Genomic DNA, 19,193 nt, shown 5'->3' on the forward strand with positions numbered 1-19,193 from the left:
GGAGTTCACATCACTCTCTTCACATATACTGCTCACTCATTTTCCATTTTTGTGCATGCATTATTATTTTAAAATCAACATAACTGTTCTTCTTCACATTCAAAGCACCAAGGATATCTCTAAATAATTGATTTTCCTACATAAGCTTACTACAGCTTACACCAGGGGTAGCCAACCTTGTTCCTGGACGGCCACCATCCTGCAGAGTTTATCTCTTACCCTAATCAAATTCACCCCCGAACCAGCCAATCACAGTTTTTAGGACCACTTGATCAAAATTCTCCAGGTCTTGAGGAACCAGAGCTTAAGTTTGTGGCAGAAGGTCTGGACTCCATTGCAGCTTTAAGTGGGATTTGTACTTTCGTGTAGCTCCGCTCTGCAAGCCTCCGCTGACTGCGCACGCACCGTCCCAAATGGACGAGGCTTTTATACTTGTCGCATTCACTGTTGTACTACTCTTTGAAATGACAGGGGGCAACGAGGAGCAATTGTCCTCTAAAACAATCGGGAATCACCAGTGAGAAGAAGTTATTTGACGGTACAATACTTCTTGCGTGATGAATGAGTTGATGTATTAATCATTTCTTTATGTGCAAACTGATTAAAACAATCTTAAACGATTGGCTTTATTTCACATCAAACACAAGACAACATTAAGCAAATAGTGTATAAATACCATCTAAATGAATTCTAATTCTATATACGATAAATATAAAACGTACTTCAAATAAAAAGCCTTGGACAAACTATGCAAAAAAAAAAATGCATTGTATTCCCTGAAAGCGACAAAAATCACCTGTTGGAGTTTGAACTGCTTCTGTTTCATACAAATTGAAAAAACGCCGGCACAGACATGCCTGTTCGGTTAGTATTGCTCAGAACTCGTGCATCTTCGGAAGCAGAGCTGTGTGGAAAGTTACAACAAAATGCTGTGTACACTGCCATGCCGAATGACTTTGCGTGCACTCAAAGCAAATTTCTGTCAAAAGCGTAATGACGCCATATTTGCCGTGTGCAAACTTACGGACTTGTTCAGTATAAATCAGCATTTAATTAGCCAAATTTGGCCCTACAGGCTATTTGACAGACAACCACAGTTAGTTTAAAGTTAGTTTTTTTTTTAGCTGTGTTCAGCATTATGGTATGAAAGGTAAGGGTATTAGAGGAATTAAAATGTAAAGCTGATATCTCTACAGTTACAGACTGGCCTGCAACCAATAAATCATTTATTCAAGAATAATGTTGTGCACCTTTACAGCAACAATGGTGCAGATGATATGTGGTGAACTTCATATCCTTTTAAAACTCAATTTCTCAGTTGATTTTGCTAAGTGAACACTGTCCCAGTTGTAAACATGATGGCTTTATTCTTCCATGAGTGCGTTTTGTGTAAAAACAGCTTTGTTTCCAAGTGGTCTGTTTGAAGAATGCAACACATGTCTCCAGGGAATGGGAAGGGTCAGTCTGTGTGCCCTCTGTATCAGACATTCAGTCAGTGAGTGTGACTTGTTGCTACCCCTGGTTTACGGCAATGATTCCCCGCTGGTGTCAGAAAATCCACTACAAATCCAAAAGATTTCAAGTTTCTCAAAAAGTTGGGCTTCAATGTTGGCGTTGGCCAGGGGTGCCCAGTCCTATTCCTGGAGATCTACCTACCTACAGAGTTCAGTTGCAACCCTGCTCCAACACCTGACTGTAATTATCTAGTGCTCCTAAAAACTTAAGTACGTTCATTTGAGTTTAATCAATCCAGAATCAGGGTTGGCCACCCTTGACATAGTTAGTGGTTCCTAACTACATTCCTGACACACCCATCTGAGGTCCTGAAGTCTCTACTAAAGAGTTGATGACCTGAATCAGATGTGTAATATTAAGGAAAATTGCAAATTGTGCATTCTCCATGAATGTGGTTTTGCAGCCAATGATGAAGGCCAGTGATTTTCAATTTCAGTCATCGAGTACCCAGTACCCAGTCCAGTGTACAACTGTCACGTCCGTTGTAGTTGCCTGTTACATTACAAACATCTAATCTTGTCAAATTTGTGGTAAGTACTGCGGCTCCAAAGCACATTCGAACACGAATCTCGAAACTGAGAAAAAAAGCGATCGTGCATTCAAAAGCCAGGTATAATAGCGGCTCCCTGGTGCTCAAAGTACATATACTTTTTACAATATAATTACCCAATTATATAACTGAAAGGGGAAAATACTGAAATATCATTTGTATTGATGAGGCGGATTGCGGGGTGGGGGGTGGTGGGGGCGGGGTTAGGGATCACGATGCCAGCTCAACATCATGATGGCATTGTCAATTGGCCCAACCCTAATATAGACTCTCTTCAAACTGGATTCATGGCAGAATATCCTGTGATGTCCACTCCTCAGGGCACTTACAGTTGATTAGATCAAATGTCTGAAGTGATATGTGATGATTGGAATTGAGAACCACGGATGTAGGCACTGGGAAAAGTGACAGGTCCACTTGTGCTTTTGGAAATCCAGTTTGTGGTATTGCATCATCTGGAATTTTCACTACCCTCCAAATAATTGTGTCTGTTTATATCCAACAAATGCTCCATCAGTTGGTAAGTGGCGTAACCTCTCACCCTAAAGTAATGCACATGAAAACAGAGGTCTTTCAATATTTCATGGAGGGCATCCTGCCCAAAACAATAAAATAAACCAACAGCCTTTGCAAGGAGCCCATCTGAATTGGTCCCACTGATCAGAGAGTGGACACTGAGCACTAGTCACTGGACGCATTAAAATAAATACCAACAGAAGCCAAGGGGAGACGGTGCAGATTGTGGGATGATTTATGCCTTGCAAAGGGCGTCTAATACCCCGTTCAGAGCATGATAGCCTCTACTAGACCAGAAGCAATGCTAGAATCTATAGCTATTTGATTCACGAATGCACAGGAAAGATCTGCAAACCCGACAGGAAAAACTGTCTGAGCTTTTTTCTGCCGGGATAGTTGATTTCGGAACAGAGTGTATGACTGCTCGAGGAGCGAATCAAGTATTCGACATGCCAAATCAGTAGCTGAGAGGTCTACAGTTCTACATCATAATGGAGTTCAGTGGGCTGAATGTTCTGTTGCAAACCGCATAAGAAGAGGAGCTGCATCCCATTTTGATTCAATCACTTGAATTATAACTAGGAGTCGACAAATGTGCATTCGCACTGACAGTGATTCAATTCTCTGGAACACTCGGTTCTGTTTGTTGCTTTATACTGTAATGTTGCTACTCCTACTACAACCAGCTGAATTGGGAGATGAATCACAAGAGCTACACCAATGGTTATTGAGGCCAAGAACCCCAAAATATGATGATTGCCTTGTGAGGCACAATACAATGGCAGCTATTCAATATCCTGTACGAAAACCATCTATACAGCACAAGAGGTTCTGGAATAGTGATCTGACCCACATACATTATCCCACACTCTATATAACTGCATTTCTCCTTCCATTCATCTTGGTCTGCTTATCTGTATCCATCTATTCCCTGTTTTTCCTCTCTCTCCCTCTATCGTTCTATTGGTTGTGTCTCTTTGATGCTGTGTCAGTAGAGGAGAGTGAGAGAGTGAGATACCATGGATAATGAGCTTTAATCAGGCCCAGAGCTCACAGGAAGCACAATCATCAGAGCCCTGATGTTCTGACTAGCCACTCGCTGTGCTCAAAACACACACACACACACACACACACAGAGATTATGTTCACAATGCAGTATTTGCAGCTATATTTGAAAGTGCTAGCATATTTAGTACAGCATTTAAATACTGCAGTGCAAAAGAATGTAGTATACAGTGTGTACTGTGTAGTACACTAGCATTTCGATAAAAATAAAAAAAAAGCTCTACCTCAAATTCCCAGATCAAATACACTCCAGTGTGTGTGTTTGCATTTCTTATCCCTCTAAACCCTGATACGCTAAACCTAATCTATTTACTTGGCTGACTTTGAAACTTGCCTGAAATCTAGATTAAACCTCTAGTTTTTAGAGACGCACTGAACCGCTCACATGATGAAAAGCATACATACATATATTTATATACGTTTACACACACACATACACACACAGGGACTTATCTGCTTTCTGCAGACTACGGTAGCTATGAGTCAATGTAAACTCTATAATCTCGAGAGTTACAAATGTTAAATATTCCCTCAGGCCTCGACAAGGCGCCACATCCCACTCGCATTCACACACGTACACTATAGACTCATGTTCAATCACAGAGACCATCAGTTACACAGCCGATATCAAACACAAGCTCTGTTCCAAAGCCTTGAGCCGCATTGCTATATAGTGTTTACTCAGTAAGCTACCTTCGGAGGCAAATGATTTGAAACGCACGATGTTGGCAACGAATAGCCCTCGTCAAGTGAAGCACATGAGAAAGCGACTCAAAACTGATAGCATGCTGCTAAGCTAACAATGTGATACTCTGATAAGCTTAACAATGCACAGTGCGGACACATTTATTAAGAAAATAGTACATTTTAATGAAATATATCTATTTTTTTTTATTGATCCCACCATCCAGAATCTTGATTGTTTTTATCTTTATTATTATGAAGCTGCCTTTAAGTCAACTCTGTCACAATTCAGACAAACGTAACAACACAAAAAATCTGTGTATTTTTTTTCTCATGATCACTAACTAACAATGAACAACTAACAGTGGACTAAATAAACGGACAGTTCACACACCCACACACATACAAAGAAAAAATAAATAAGAACCTATTTTTTTACATTCGTATTGGTCTAAAACTGACTTTTCTCCTATGAATTACATAAAGAGATGTTTAGCAGAATGTCCAAGTTGTTATTTTCCATACAATGAAAGTGGGTTGGGACTGAAGAACTCATCCATGTTTATTTGGTAATTGAAATAATTAAATTAAACTAATAAATACATAAAATAAATTGTGAAAACTCAAACAACAATTAACAATGTTGTTTTCCTGCCACCTACATGAAATATATATTTAAATTGAAGTACTAAAATAACTAAAACTGAAATAATAATAATAATAATAATAATAATAATTATTATTATTATTACAAAATCTAACAAATTACTAAAACATTAATAATAATAATAACAACAGTAATAATAATAATAATAATAATAATAATAATTATTATTATTATTATTATTGTTATTATTATTATTATTATTATTATTATTATTATTATGTCAAAATCTACCAAAATTAATTAAACAGAAATGTGAATGAAAACTGAAAATATAACAAAAATTCTAATTCTAAATATTCATATCTAGGATGGCATATAAATATTAAGGTTCTAAAACAACCAAAAAATAAATAAATAAAGATCATAATAAAAATGACAAAGTCTATCAAAATTACTGAAACTTTCCAAAATTCAAGTTAAAACAGAACCCATACAAATATAATTACAAATATTATAAACACTACAATACTACAAATATATAAATGTTACTTAAATAACGCAAAGGAGGTATCATAACATTGGTCTGTATTACAAAATTCAAGTCTTCTTATGTTATTTGACAGCTTTGTGTGATAAACAGACTGAAATGAAACGAGTCATTCGAATTTCATGTTTGGCTGAACTGTTTCTTTAAACCCAAAGTGAAATCCTTATCTAATGCTCATAGCTTCCATAACATCATCTTTTCATAAATCTAATCCTCTTTCTTATAATCCTTCATCATGGCTCCTGTGAGTTCGGCCTGTGCTTCTGTGGACTTGATGCGGTTACATCCTCAATATAAAATCCTCAATATAAGGTGTGTACACTCCAGAGAATGACTGTGAGAATCTCATTCCCAGCGGTACACCGCGTCTGGACCGAGGTGCCAGGACGAAAACAGAGAACGAAGCATTTGCATTTAAAAAGGTGACATTTGCAATGCTGGTCTGGAGGCGCAGGCATGAGAGGAGAGACAGGTGCTGGGATAGCCCATATTCATCTCGCTGACAGGAGGACGACAATGAGAATGTCAAAGCCAAGAGTTAGACAGCACACCAAATCACACACACACACACACGCTCCCGAACCAAGGCCGATGTCCAAAATAACCCTGACAATCCACCCCCTCATCTCCCAAACCCATGTGGAGATGAATTGGTGTGTTGCTCCAATCGCCTTTTACCGTATACCGAAGTAATTACGTGAAAACAAGGGCTGGAAATTGTAATATCTGTTGTAGCCGCATTAAACTTCAAGTTCAGGGGAAGTGGTACATGCATTATTTATGTGAAATGTGGAACAAGTGATAATGTAAACACAGACTGTTTAGACCTGAGGAGCATATGATCAGTGTGAGATGAATTGTGTTGATTGTTTGTGAAGTGCAGACGGGTCGTCTGGAGTTCATGTGGCGGTGCTGGTGCTGATGAGACTCAGATGTGGGGTTTGTTCGCTCTGTGAGCCGTTCTGATTGGCTGCCGTGATCAGAGAGCTGTGCTTGAACAATGATCTGCAAGACGCAGAGAGGAAACTGTGCGCTTAAAGAATTTCAATGTTTCAAGGTAAAATGGAAATGCCATGGGTCGTGAAAACCTGTCAAAAATGTGGACTGATTTCAAATTTAAGCATCTGCCAAAATGGATGAAAAAAGTTTTATTTGATAAATATATTTGCATTTATTGGGTCAAAATATAATAAAGTTATATTTTGAAACATTATTGGAATTTCGATTAACTATGTTCTATTTGAATATATTGTAAACTGTAATTTATTTCTGTGATCAAAGCTGAATTTTCTGCATCATTAGTCTTCAGTGTCACATGATCCTTCAGAAATCATTCTACTATACTGATTTACTGCTCATATTTGTATTTTGTGTTTGTAATGAACAGAAATAATTTGTAACATTATAAATGTCTTTTTTCTCTCTTGCTCGGTTTTGTTTTTTCATCTTAAAAAAAATTAATGCAAGGCTATTGTGTGTGTGTGTGTGTGTGTGTGTGTGTGTGCGTGTGCGTGCGTGCGTGTGTGTGTGTGTGTGTTCCTGTAGCTCAAGTGGTAGAGCATTGCACTATCAAGTGGAAGGTTGTGGGTTCAATTCCCCAGAAACACAAATCGCTTTGGATAAAAGCGTCTTTTATATGCATACATTTCTTTATTTATATATTTTTAACCTAATATACCAAAATAAACAAAACATGTAATAATAATATTAAGATCTTCAATAATATAAAGTAATAATATAAAATATAAAGACCTAAAAATAACAAGATCTTCAATAATATAAAGTATATACACAGAAATAAAACACAAATATAAATGACAAAAAGCTAAAACCGTACTATTTAACAGATAATGGAAAATACAGAAAAGAAACAGAAATGTTTTAATTATACTAAAATAACCCTCCTGCGGTTCAGAAGTATAGTATCAGTGAGCATACAGTTTTTATATGTATATATGCATATCAAAAGTCAAGCTGAGTGATATTTGGTAGATGATTATTTATATATATTTATTTATTCTACAAATGGTATTCATCTAAAATGCTAATAAAAACATAACTGTATTGTGATGTCATTCCTACAAAACCAAAAGCAGAAGTCTCTGAGCCTCAGGTGCTGCTCGTTTCCAGCAAGATCTTCATTTGGACTTCTGCCTTCTGGCCAAACCTCAAACGTGCAAATATCTGAAAGAATTGCAGTGTTTAAGGGCTCTAATCTCGCTGAGTTTATTTATTGCTTCTCGTCCCCGGCCAAATCCCTTCCTCATTAATATCCGTTGAAGCAAAAGGAAAACAGTTACTCTAGGTTCGCATCTAAGATTATACATTTTTAGCATATGTATTAGGGGATGTTCTAATATGAAGGCATTCCAGAAGCTTGCCCCCGTTTCCAAATAATAACAAGCATCTCCTATTTTAAAACGCCTCCCTTGAAAGACAATTATCTTTAATCAGGATCTTTCGTCTCCAGTTTCGGTCTTTGTGTTCCCATGACTGCTTTTATCAGAGGAGATCATTATGGACCAACTATTACCCAAAGTATAGTTTTACAGGCAATCCATAACATTATATGGTTGTAAGCACTGTTTATTCATTAATTCATTAGTTTTATCTTTATTTTAGGAATAACTTAAGGATAAAGAAGAGGCGGAAATGAGAGCATTAAACACCCTTGACTACTTTTGTGATGCTTTTTGGTCACAATTTACTTTCATTGTACAGAAAAGGCGTTAAGATTCTGCTAAATTACATCTTTTTTCTTTCACTAAATAAAGTCACTTGTAAATGTTCATAGATAAAAAAAAAAAAGAATTTTCATTTAAGATCTTTTTTCTTTAAAAAAATAATATATATATATATATATATATATATATATATATATATATATATATATATACATACACATTTTGTGAGCTGCAGCAGAGGGGAAGATTTTTACTGAATAACAACTTAAATTGTATTTATTTTATCTTTTTGTTCATGCAAAGCTAAACAGTAAGCAATATATATATATATATATATATATATATATATATATATATATATATATATATATACACACACATTTTAATTCATTACATTTCATTGTATAGAAAAGGGCAACGTTAACATTCTTCAAAACTTCTCTTTTTGGTTTCACAGAAGAGAGTTAGTTATAAAGACTCTGATAAGAGAGAAGTTTAACTATTTATTTAATGAAGATGACTTTTTTTAATATAAGCCAAATATTTATATATATAAACCTGCGGTAGAGGGGAAGATTTTCAGTGAATAACAACTTAAATTAAAAAAAACTTTTTTCGAGATAACTTCAGAAGATTTTTGATATATAGCACATGATTTACACTGATTATTTTATGGTGCGTTTTGTCATATTTAAAGCTTTAGAGAACTTTAATTGTATTAGTATAATAATATGCTTTGAGTGCATGGAGAAGGGCAGCGTTAACATTCTGCTAAATTTCTTCTCTCGCGTTTCACAGAAGAAAGCTAGTTTTTCTAAGAGTAAATATTCCGAATGATCATTTTGGACAATTATTTCTTTGAGAAAGAACAGGAAACCATTCCTGTCTGTAAAACCAAAAAGGCACAAATAAAGAAACTTACCTTCATTAAGACGGATTCGCTGAGCTTTTCTCGGTTTACAATCTTTATGGCAACTTTCTGACACGTGACACAGTGGACCCCGAGCTTTACAAGACCTAGAGAAAAAAAAAAGAAGAAAGAAAAGGTTAAAAGAAAAATATTAAACCCCTCTCACGGGCCATTCCTGTTCCACACAAACATCTGCCAGATGCTTCATTCATATCTTGAGACAAACAGTGTCAGGTACAGCAGATACAGTAAGCAAAACTGCGAGAGGAACTGATGGCGAACAGCTTCCTAAAGGCCTTCCTGCTTTATCACTCTTGATGTGGAGCTCATGGAGCGCGAGCAGCACGGAGGGGGGCTTGAGGAAATCATTTATCCCAAACATCCGCCACACGCTTAACACTTTCATTAGTCAAAGTGCTAAATGTTTACAGGCTTTACGCTTCCTGTTCCCCCTCGCTCCTCGATACTACACCACATTCAAGGACTTTCTAAAGAGAAATCTTCAGCGTCAACACCTCGGGTCCTTCGGTGATTGTTGAGCAAGCGTTTTCGAATGAGACAAAAACCACCAAAGATGATTCAGCAAAGCTGTTTGCTGCCTCGCACACAGTAGAGTTTGAATTGTTGGGTAGATAGAGGAGGCTGGACGCCTGCGTGAGACAAGATAATGAATGTTTCGTATCCTAAGGTGCACGCGTATAGGAAAACTGACAGGAGCGTAAATGGAAAACGCAGTGATTTGCAAAGAGGATGCTGTGAATGTTTTTGGTTTGTATTAAAGTGTAAGAAACCCCCACCTCGTCCCAAACAAACCCTTGTCCCTGATGACACTCAACAGACTCTCCTGAACAACCTCTGCTCTCATGGGACTCAATGACTCTTTATGAGCTGTGGACAAATGGCTGGGTTTGAAGAGTCTCACGATGGAGTGCAAAACTGTCCACTGCTGAAGAGGAGACGGGACAGCAAATGTTGTTATGTTATGTTATGTTATGTTATGCTTTTATATTATAATATATACTATAAATAAAATGAATTAACTATAAATACACTATAAATAAAAACTGATTCCTTGTTCCCTGCTATCATGATTCCTGTATCAGGGTCTATTACATGACACTTTTTAATTATTATTAATTAATTAAATAAATGTGTGTATATATATATATATATATATATATATATATATATATATATATATATATATATATAAACACACACACACACAAATATATATATATATATATATATATATATATATATATATATATATATATATATATATATATATATATGCAGACACTTCATTACATTTTGTTACATCTCTTAAAAAATTTGATATGAAAAAATAAGAGAAAAACTGCTGTCTTGATAATTTAATAATAAAAAAGCCTCATAAAAAAAAAAACTTGACACTTAAGAAAACCTCCTCATTATCTTTGATTACTATTTCTGAGGAAACAATTAATAAAAGTACCTGAATTATTGTTATTCAATAAACATATTAAAATGCTATTCATGCAGTTACTTCAGTACCTTTTCTGATTAACAATTTAATTCGCTTTAAATACAATTATTTTTTAAATAAAAATGAAATAAGCGTGACAACTTATTTGATATACTAGATAAGAAAAAGTAATAAAATAAAAAATAAATATTTACTATTAAAGTTGTTTGTCATTATCTTTGATCATTATTTATTTAAAAAAAATTAAGTAAAAATGTGTACTCACAACATAAAATATAAGCATACAGTCTAACGTCTTACATACAGTTAATTAAATATGCCTTTTCTAATTTGAACATGTTTCTATTTGCTTAATTAAAATTCATTTTGATATGAAATACATGAAAAGTTACAATTTGACAGGGTGATATAACTGATATAACTGTAATAAAAAGCTATTAAAAAACGAATTAAAAAAAAAAGAAAAAAATTTATTTTCTTGAGAAAAGCTAAAGCACCTTGTCATCATCTTTGAGTACTATTTTTTAGAAAAACGTTTTAAGCAGTGAAGTAGTTTTATTAGAAATATTTGAAAAAATTTGTCAAATATGAAATGTATTTGACAAATTAGTCATGTGATTCAACAAACACACATAAACATGCATAAAAATAAAGTTAAAATATCAGATTTAACCTGTAAGGACAAGGCAAGGATAGTTCAGGCTGTAAAATGTCAAGTGATGCGACTCCTATGGCGTTACTTTTTAGTCAAAAGTTATGAGTATGTAAGACATGCTCACGAGCACATTATGTTATTTCACACGCGCAAAAATAAACTTTCAGCTGGCATGATAAAAGTACTCACGCACAAATTCAGCAACCGTTAACAAAAAGTTAACATCAACATTACATATTTTCTAACTGAATCATAACATAATTGTTTTCATATTTACTTTTACATGTAAATGTAACGTTAGTTGTCTAAGATGCAGTTTTTAAAGATTAAAAGTTTTAAAATGAGTGTCTGGCGATCAGCATCACAAGTGTTGGCTAAGGCGTTAGCTACAGAACGAATAGGCTAGCTAGTTACGTTACTTGTTGCTCAAAAATATGTAACGTTAATGTTAACTTACTTAACAAAACGTAGGCTTCATCGTTCGCTAATATATTCATCGATGGTAATTGATTTAACTATGATCTGTGCAGCATTTTATACGTGCAGAGACATTTTATGTATATTAGAAAACTCATTCTAATTCATTCCCACTCTTCTTCGGTGGTAACTTAACCCAACTCTGTGCTTCCTGTAATGAGAGCTGTCAATCAAGGTACAAGGATGTCCCTGTGTGAAAGTGACCAATCATAAGAGGGTCAGTGCCCTCCTTGGTTTCCGCCCCCAAATTGTCAAAAGTCATGTAGACTCGAGCGAGCAGAAATCAGCTGAGCGAGCAGAAATCCACTGCGCGAGCAAAACAGCACTCCGCGAGCAGGATTTCACTGCACAAGCAGAGTTAACCTATGCGAGTATGCCAGGCGCTCGCTCGCAGCTACATGAACACCTCTCGGTTGTTGAATTTGTGCGCGAGTACTTTTATCATGCCAGCTGAAGGTTCATTTTTGCGCGTGTGAAATAACATAATGTGCTCGTGAGCATGTCTTACATGCCCATAACTTTTGACTAAAAAATAACGCCATAGACTCCTCGATATTTATCAATGAATAATATAAAATATAATGTTGACCATAACAATTATAAAGACCAAATCTATAATCCATTTCAGCTTCAGCTTCTCTATGTGGAAAGAGAAAACGCCATGCTATAATTACATTAATTTATGATAAACGATTCCCAGTCCCGGTAGAACCGGTCTCAGGGCTGGATCTGGACTGCAAACTGCTAATTGGTGACCTCTGATATAGGGTGCACCAAACGGGACATATTAACAGCAAAGCCCTGCACCCTTCAGGTGCGAGAAAGTAGGGAATATCATTCAAATGTCAGCCGCAGCTAATTAAACAATAATGACACTTGACAGCAAACCCAGCAGTGTGTGTGTGTGTGTGTGTGTGGCCAAAACCATTAGTATGGATCCAATCATCAGAAGTCAGTGGCTAGAAATAAACAAAGAAAACTTCATAATAAGGGCAAAACATGAACAACCCCCCCCAAAATGAAAAACCATCACTCAAAATGTCCTTTCTCGTAATCAAAGCCCTCTGTTTATGAGACTCGAGGAAAAGAGTCATCCACTTTGAGCGCCGTGACCTATTCCAGCTCGCTATGATAATACACAAAGACATTAGCACAAAATATATATGTGGAGAGCCTATCACAGTCAGACGTCATACCGCACGACATTATCACAAAGAAACAGTGCATTAAGTCCAAAGGCAGAAGGAATGGCCTTATCAAAAAGAAGAGATGGGGGAAATGCTCGGTGAAACCCTTCACGTGCGCTTCATCAGAATTCAAGAACACTTGGTGAAGTCTCGGGGTATGACTGACGACGGGGCGGCCGCTCGCTCCGTATCGATTTCAGTCTTTGTGTGCCTTCCCGATCAATGAAATTAAAAGAGCTCCAGTCCACAGCGATAATAAAATGGTCAAAAACACAATACTCACCTTAACCCAAGAGTTAATATACAGTATGCCTTAATGTATATGTTGCAGCATATATATATATAGGAAAACTTTACTCAAAAATGAAAATTGTACATCAGACCATCAAAGATGTAAATGAGTTTGTTTCTGCATCAGATTTGGAGAAATGTATCATTACATCACTTGCTCAGCAATGCATCCTCTGTAGTGAATGGGTGCCGTCAGAATGAGAGTCCAAACAGCTGATAAAAACATCACAGTAATCCACAAGTAATCCACAGCACTCCAGTGCATCCATCGAGGCATTTTTCACTTCAAAATGTTGCTTCCAGGTAAATCACGATAATATCGCATTCTCTAGTGAAAAAGTCGTCTGGTCTGAATCAGGAGAGAAATATGCACAAACTCAGCACTGTTTACAAGTCAAAACAGCTCTAAACAAATACGTTGGTGGATTTTGATGTGAGAGGCGACAGGGAATGGACATTTTTACCGAATCAAGCGTTATGAATTATGGACTATGGATTATGGATTTTGGCCAGAAGTGAGCATTTAAAATTTAAACACCTTGATAGTTTTGTCTCTTACAAACACGCAGCTTTTCATCATAGTTAACTGATGGACTGGAGTGGTGTGGATTACTTGTGGATTATTGCGATGTTTTTATCAGCTGTTTGGACTCTCATTCTGACGGCACCCATTCACTGCAGAGGATTCATTGGTGAGCAAGTCATGTAATGATACATTTATATGCATATTTTGTCCAATAATGCAATGACTGTATGTGCGGCTGTTGATGGTGTTCATGGATGTTGATCTCCATTGGATTATGGATTGTGGAGGCGCTGTGGGTGGCGAGACATACAGTCAGCCGGAGTTGTCTTCCCTGCTTTGTAAATGACCTTATACTTGTAAGGCTGGAGTCTGAGAGCCCATCTCTCGATTTGTGCTGGTGGTTTTGATTTAGTGTTGTTAAGATTAGCTCTTAAGGTTTGTGGTTTGTGATCATGTTGAATTCAGCACCATAAAAACACAGATGGAAGTATTCACAGCTCCAGATGACAGCATGAGCGTCTCTTTCCATCTGAGAATACCTCTGTTCAACTGGGGTCAAGGCCTTCTTACATAAGCAACAATATTAGTGTGATAAGTGGTTTTGTCTCTCTGTGCCAAGATAGCACCAAGGCCAAAAGAACTTGCATCGACAATGACATTGGTTTCTCTTTCAGGAAAGAAGTAGCTCATCACAGGGGCTTTGACCTGTCTTTCTTTGAGGGTTGTCAGTGCTTCTGCTGGCTTTTTACTCCACAGCCATTCAGAGTCCTTCTTTGTTAGCTCCCTCAGAGGTTGTGTGAGTGAAGAGTAGTCAGGAATGAACCTTGCCCTGTAATTGACCATTCCTAGGAGGTAATTGGCCATCCACTCTGGGTTTGTGGAGATGGCATACAGGTGCCTCAATTTTTGGGGGGTCAGATGCGATGCCAAGATTGGAGAACACACATCCAAAAAACTCCAGGGATGTTTTGGGAAATTCACATTTGTCTTGGTTGATTGTCATGTTGTTTTCATGCAATCCTTGAAAGACTGCTTCAAGAGATCTGTTGTGGGCATCTGCTGTGGTGCCATACACCAGAATGTCGTCACAGAAATAACTAACTCCAGGGATTCCCTGCAGGAGTATGAGCCTTGTATATCATCTCAATCCAAAATGTTGTGATGCATCTGGACTCAGGTGCTAGTTCAAGTTGGTGATAGACTGAGTTGGGGTCCAGTTAAGAGAACACCACTGCTCCATTGAGATCATGGATGGTGTCATCTACCGTTGGTGAAATGTGTGTCTCTCTGTGCACAGCCTGGTTTGACAAGCACATGTCAGCACAGATACATATCTTCTCTGGATTTTTGGGCTTAGGTATGAGACCCATGGTGTTGGACCTTCTACTTTTTCTACGATGCCTTGATCCTCAAGAAGCTGTGGTTCTTTCTCCACCTTTTTCAGATGTGGAAAGGGATATGACCATGTGGTTAGACAGTGTCATCAATGTGTGGCTTAATTTTCCAAAGCCCTTCGTAATGTTTGGGTTTGGGCTGGGGTTTTAGAGGCAGCGGAAGGGGGTGATGCTTGCCATACGATAATATTTTCTTGTTCGTTGGTTCCATTTTTGTAGATATTTTTATTCTGTCGTGGGCGCTGTTGTCAAGAAGTTTGACTGTGGCTCCGGGTTCGATTAGTATGTCCAGAGTTTGTTGAGATGTCCTTGGTTGTTTGATGTTTGAAGGTGTTTGTATGACGTTCATCTTCAGTACTTGAGGTTGCAGCCAACTCCAGGTCCTTTGGTCTGCAGTTTTCTTTTATCCGTATAGATCTCATCTTTTGTGTTATATTAGGTTTTCGTTGCTGCATTGCGCCCACTGCATTTAATATTTTGTCTCTCGTTTTACTCACAGGTGGAGTTCAGATACAGTGATTTTCTCTGTCCTGTGATTCCAGTCGGAGCAATTTTGATCCATGATTTTAGGTTATGGTCATCTTTTCATCGTGTTTATGGGTATATTAAAGTTGTATTGGCAGTTAATCACTCGTCGCCATTGTAATAACTTCAGACCAACAACTATGTGAAGTACCAACATTCGACACTCGATCTCCTGCTTAACCACACTTGACAGCACAGCACACTGGGAAAAAACTTTTCTTAAAGGTGAAGTACAGCATGACATCCAAATATATTCCTTAGAAGAAACAAACTTATCTACATCTTTGACATCAGTTTGGATGAACTATTATTTTAAAATAGTGAAACAGAAACAATAATGTTTAATATCATAAAATGTTTAAAAGAGAATAATGTTTAGTTAAAATTGTTGATACTAGCTTGGATATCTTATCTGGTGTTCCCTTGGTGTTATGATCATACTGCCAAATTGAGCTCAGTTTTGCTTAGAAATAACTGATTCGTTTTAGACGTTTTTTTTATTTCAACCAAGGCTCTGAAATAAGTTTTCTGAAGCTCCAATTGTGTTATCGTTAATTTTATATATTCACACAAACTTGTGTCAAGGTCCAAAAACATAGCAAGGAGATCTATAAAATAATTAGTGGTCGACCGATATATCGCGAAGGCTGACACATCGGCTGATAAGTTTTTCTGCTTTGCCGTTGTGTTCGAAGCGAGACTTTTATTTTAATGGCGCTGAGTGCGACAGCCGCAGAGCGCGCACAGTGCTCACACTCTCTCTCTTGTTCGCCATCGTCTTAAACAGTTCTGTCTAATACGGATAGAAGTCTGTCTAATAATCAGATAGAATGGATAAAACAAAGGAATTAATGTACACAGAAAGAATTATAACAATTGTTTTTATATTAGGCCTAATAGATAGATAGATAGATAGATAGATAGATAGATAGATAGATAGATAGATAGATAGATAGATAGATAGATAGATAGATAGATAGATAGATAGATAGATAGATAGATAGATAGAACTCCCATAACTACCTCCTTATTCAAATGAGCCCCTCATGAATTATTCAGGAATCTATAATTATGCATTCCTTTTGCTGACGTGGAGTTTGAGGCATTAAAAATAGATCTGAGTGGAACGGCAGCACAAGCCCCAATGGAGTCCCGCCACTGTGTTTTGACTGCCTCTTTTTTTTTCTCTCCATCGCTAGATCCGCAATGCTCTGGGCCTGTCGTCCAGGAAGATGCGTTTTTCTGACAGGCCCTATCTCGCTGTCCCCGTCCCACTCTGGACGCATCACTGACAGGCTGTGGGAAATCTGGATCTCTCACGACAGCGCTGCTAAATTCGGTTGATGGGGTGGCCAGGGGTTTTGCCGAAAGCATTTTTAGCGTAAGAGTTTGCTTCAAAAGCACAATGAGTCGCCGCTGCAACTTCCAGGGCTGGCGCTTTTCCCGGCAGTGTACGAATACATGCTTTTGTATATGTGGGCGTCTGTCATTTATGCTGAGAGACCTTTACTGCTCAGCCCTACGATACCTTCCTCCCGGTAGGGGTGATCAAATTTTGAGGAGGTTCATGCATACATTTGAATGTCAATTAGACTCTGCTGACAGGTTTGGCGACGTGTGCAGACAGTCAAGTGTTTGGATGTTGAAGCAAATGCAGTCACACGTGACAAACTGGGCCACCTACTGTCATCCGTACCAACAGAAGGTGGGTAAATGTTCAGTGTAAGGTTTAATCTCTGTCTACTACAGGAAATAAATTCAATTGTATTACTATATTCCAAATACTATATCCTATCATTTTTTCTACACATTTTTCACTCTGCGTTTTTCCAGTGACCTATTTATTTGAATTCACCCAATAATTTTCTCTGAAGTTCATTTATATTGTAAATCAAACTGTGCTTTATCGTTGACTAGATATATATGTCATACTTTTCGTCAATGACGTCAAACAAGATGATAACGAAAAAAAAATAAAAATTGAATGACAAAAAACAATGACGAAAATCTATCGACATTTTCGTCAAGGAATAAACACACAACAAAAATGTTAGGGAGGAACTTTTTTAACATTTTTGTTTTATAAAACTTAAATTAAAGGCTGTTTTCAAAAGATTTAAAATTCAAGGCTTGTTTTGAAGACTACCGTCCCTTTAAGACCACTATACTATATGTAAATAAGCTCAGTTATGATTGGTTAAACTCAACATTCCAGCATAATATATATATATATATATATATATATATATATATATATATATATATATATATATATATAAATAAAATTTTATTTTATTTTTTTCAGTGTGTGTGCTCCAGCTAATGATCATGCTAATGTCCACAGGCAATTTCTCAATCAAAATGGCTCTTTGGAAGAAGACAATGGACGTGTGGCATTACACAAAGGTTGTGAGGAATCAATAACAGGTTCATGGTCTCACGAGGTGCTTGTAGCCATTAGGTTTCTTTTTCTCCACATGCTAGCTCACATTATTTTGTTTCTCTCTACACAGCCTGTAAAGGCTAGAAAAGGGCTTTCCCAAAATGTTCCTCAAGTTCCTCCAGGAGTTGCTTCTTATGCTGGTTCATCCTCACAGATAACTTTAACCTCTCATTGTGTGTGAGTAAATACACTGTGTTTGCGCGTGCATTGATACGGTGTGTGTCGTGTGCCTCTGCGGGTGTGATCAGGGACTCCTGGTCCAGGCCAGCAGCAGATGTTTTCTGCTGAACAGATTAGCGCGACAGCCACAGAGCTTTTTTGGACCGGTCCACATGCTTGTGTAGCAGTGGGGACTGCAGCGGTTTGCCCGTGCTGTGTCTCTTCCATTACCATCTTGTCATTAATGCCATAATGTTACACAACAACCACAGATTCCTCCATCAGGCCCAGCGAGGAACTCTACACATCATTAAAAACAGTAACCATATTTGATGGATATTATTCATATTTGTGACACAGTAGTAAATAAAAGAACAACAACAAAAAAAAACAATATCATGTGAATATTTGGCTGTCAATGTTGTTTTAGTATTTATGTGCTATAGTTTTCATTAATATTTTAAATTAGCTTTTTATATATTTTTAAATGTATGCATTTAGCAGAGCGACTTACAGTGCATTCAGGCTATAAATTTTTACCTATCATGTTTTCCCAGGGAATCGAACCCCCAACTATATATATAAAATATATATTTTTTAAGTTAAAAGAGTAATTTTATACAAAGGTTATAACTTCATGTGATCGCAAAATGGCCGCCACCATGATTTGGACCACCCTTACATAGAATAAAACCACTTTTATTAGGCCACTCATAACACTCCATCTCATCATGCAAGTTGCATACTCTTGCATATATTTGGGACTTGTCACGTGTCCTGAAAATCATGTGGAATCTGTTATGTGAATTCGGATGTGATTGCATTCCTGCTGTATCACGCACACGCTCCTCCGTGGCTTCATGAATGCACTTTGTTGTGTTGTTGCTGACGGAGGAGACTGTGTGTTTCCCGTGGCTCAAACTTCCAGACTCAAAGCACATCTCCTACGTTTGAAGCTGTCAGAGAGCAGATCCACTGCACACATCTGTC

At 37.1% G+C, this 19,193-nt stretch overlaps 1 protein-coding gene across 4 annotated transcripts in view; it reads right to left on the minus strand.

The window, feature by feature from the left end:
- The window catches only part of LOC113043596 (serine/threonine-protein kinase BRSK2-like), a 199,884-nt gene that overhangs the window by 87,478 nt on the left and 93,213 nt on the right, over nucleotides 1-19,193 (minus strand). For all 4 annotated transcript variants that reach the window (XM_026203087.1, XM_026203086.1, XM_026203085.1 and 1 more), the window contains exon 2: nucleotides 9,091-9,185. In XM_026203087.1, the coding sequence (XP_026058872.1) occupies nucleotides 9,091-9,185 (95 nt within the window). The remainder of the gene's footprint in view (nucleotides 1-9,090; nucleotides 9,186-19,193) is intronic.

Source organism: Carassius auratus, chromosome 25 (genome assembly GCF_003368295.1).
Source record: "Carassius auratus strain Wakin chromosome 25, ASM336829v1, whole genome shotgun sequence".
NCBI lineage: Eukaryota > Metazoa > Chordata > Actinopteri > Cypriniformes > Cyprinidae > Carassius > Carassius auratus.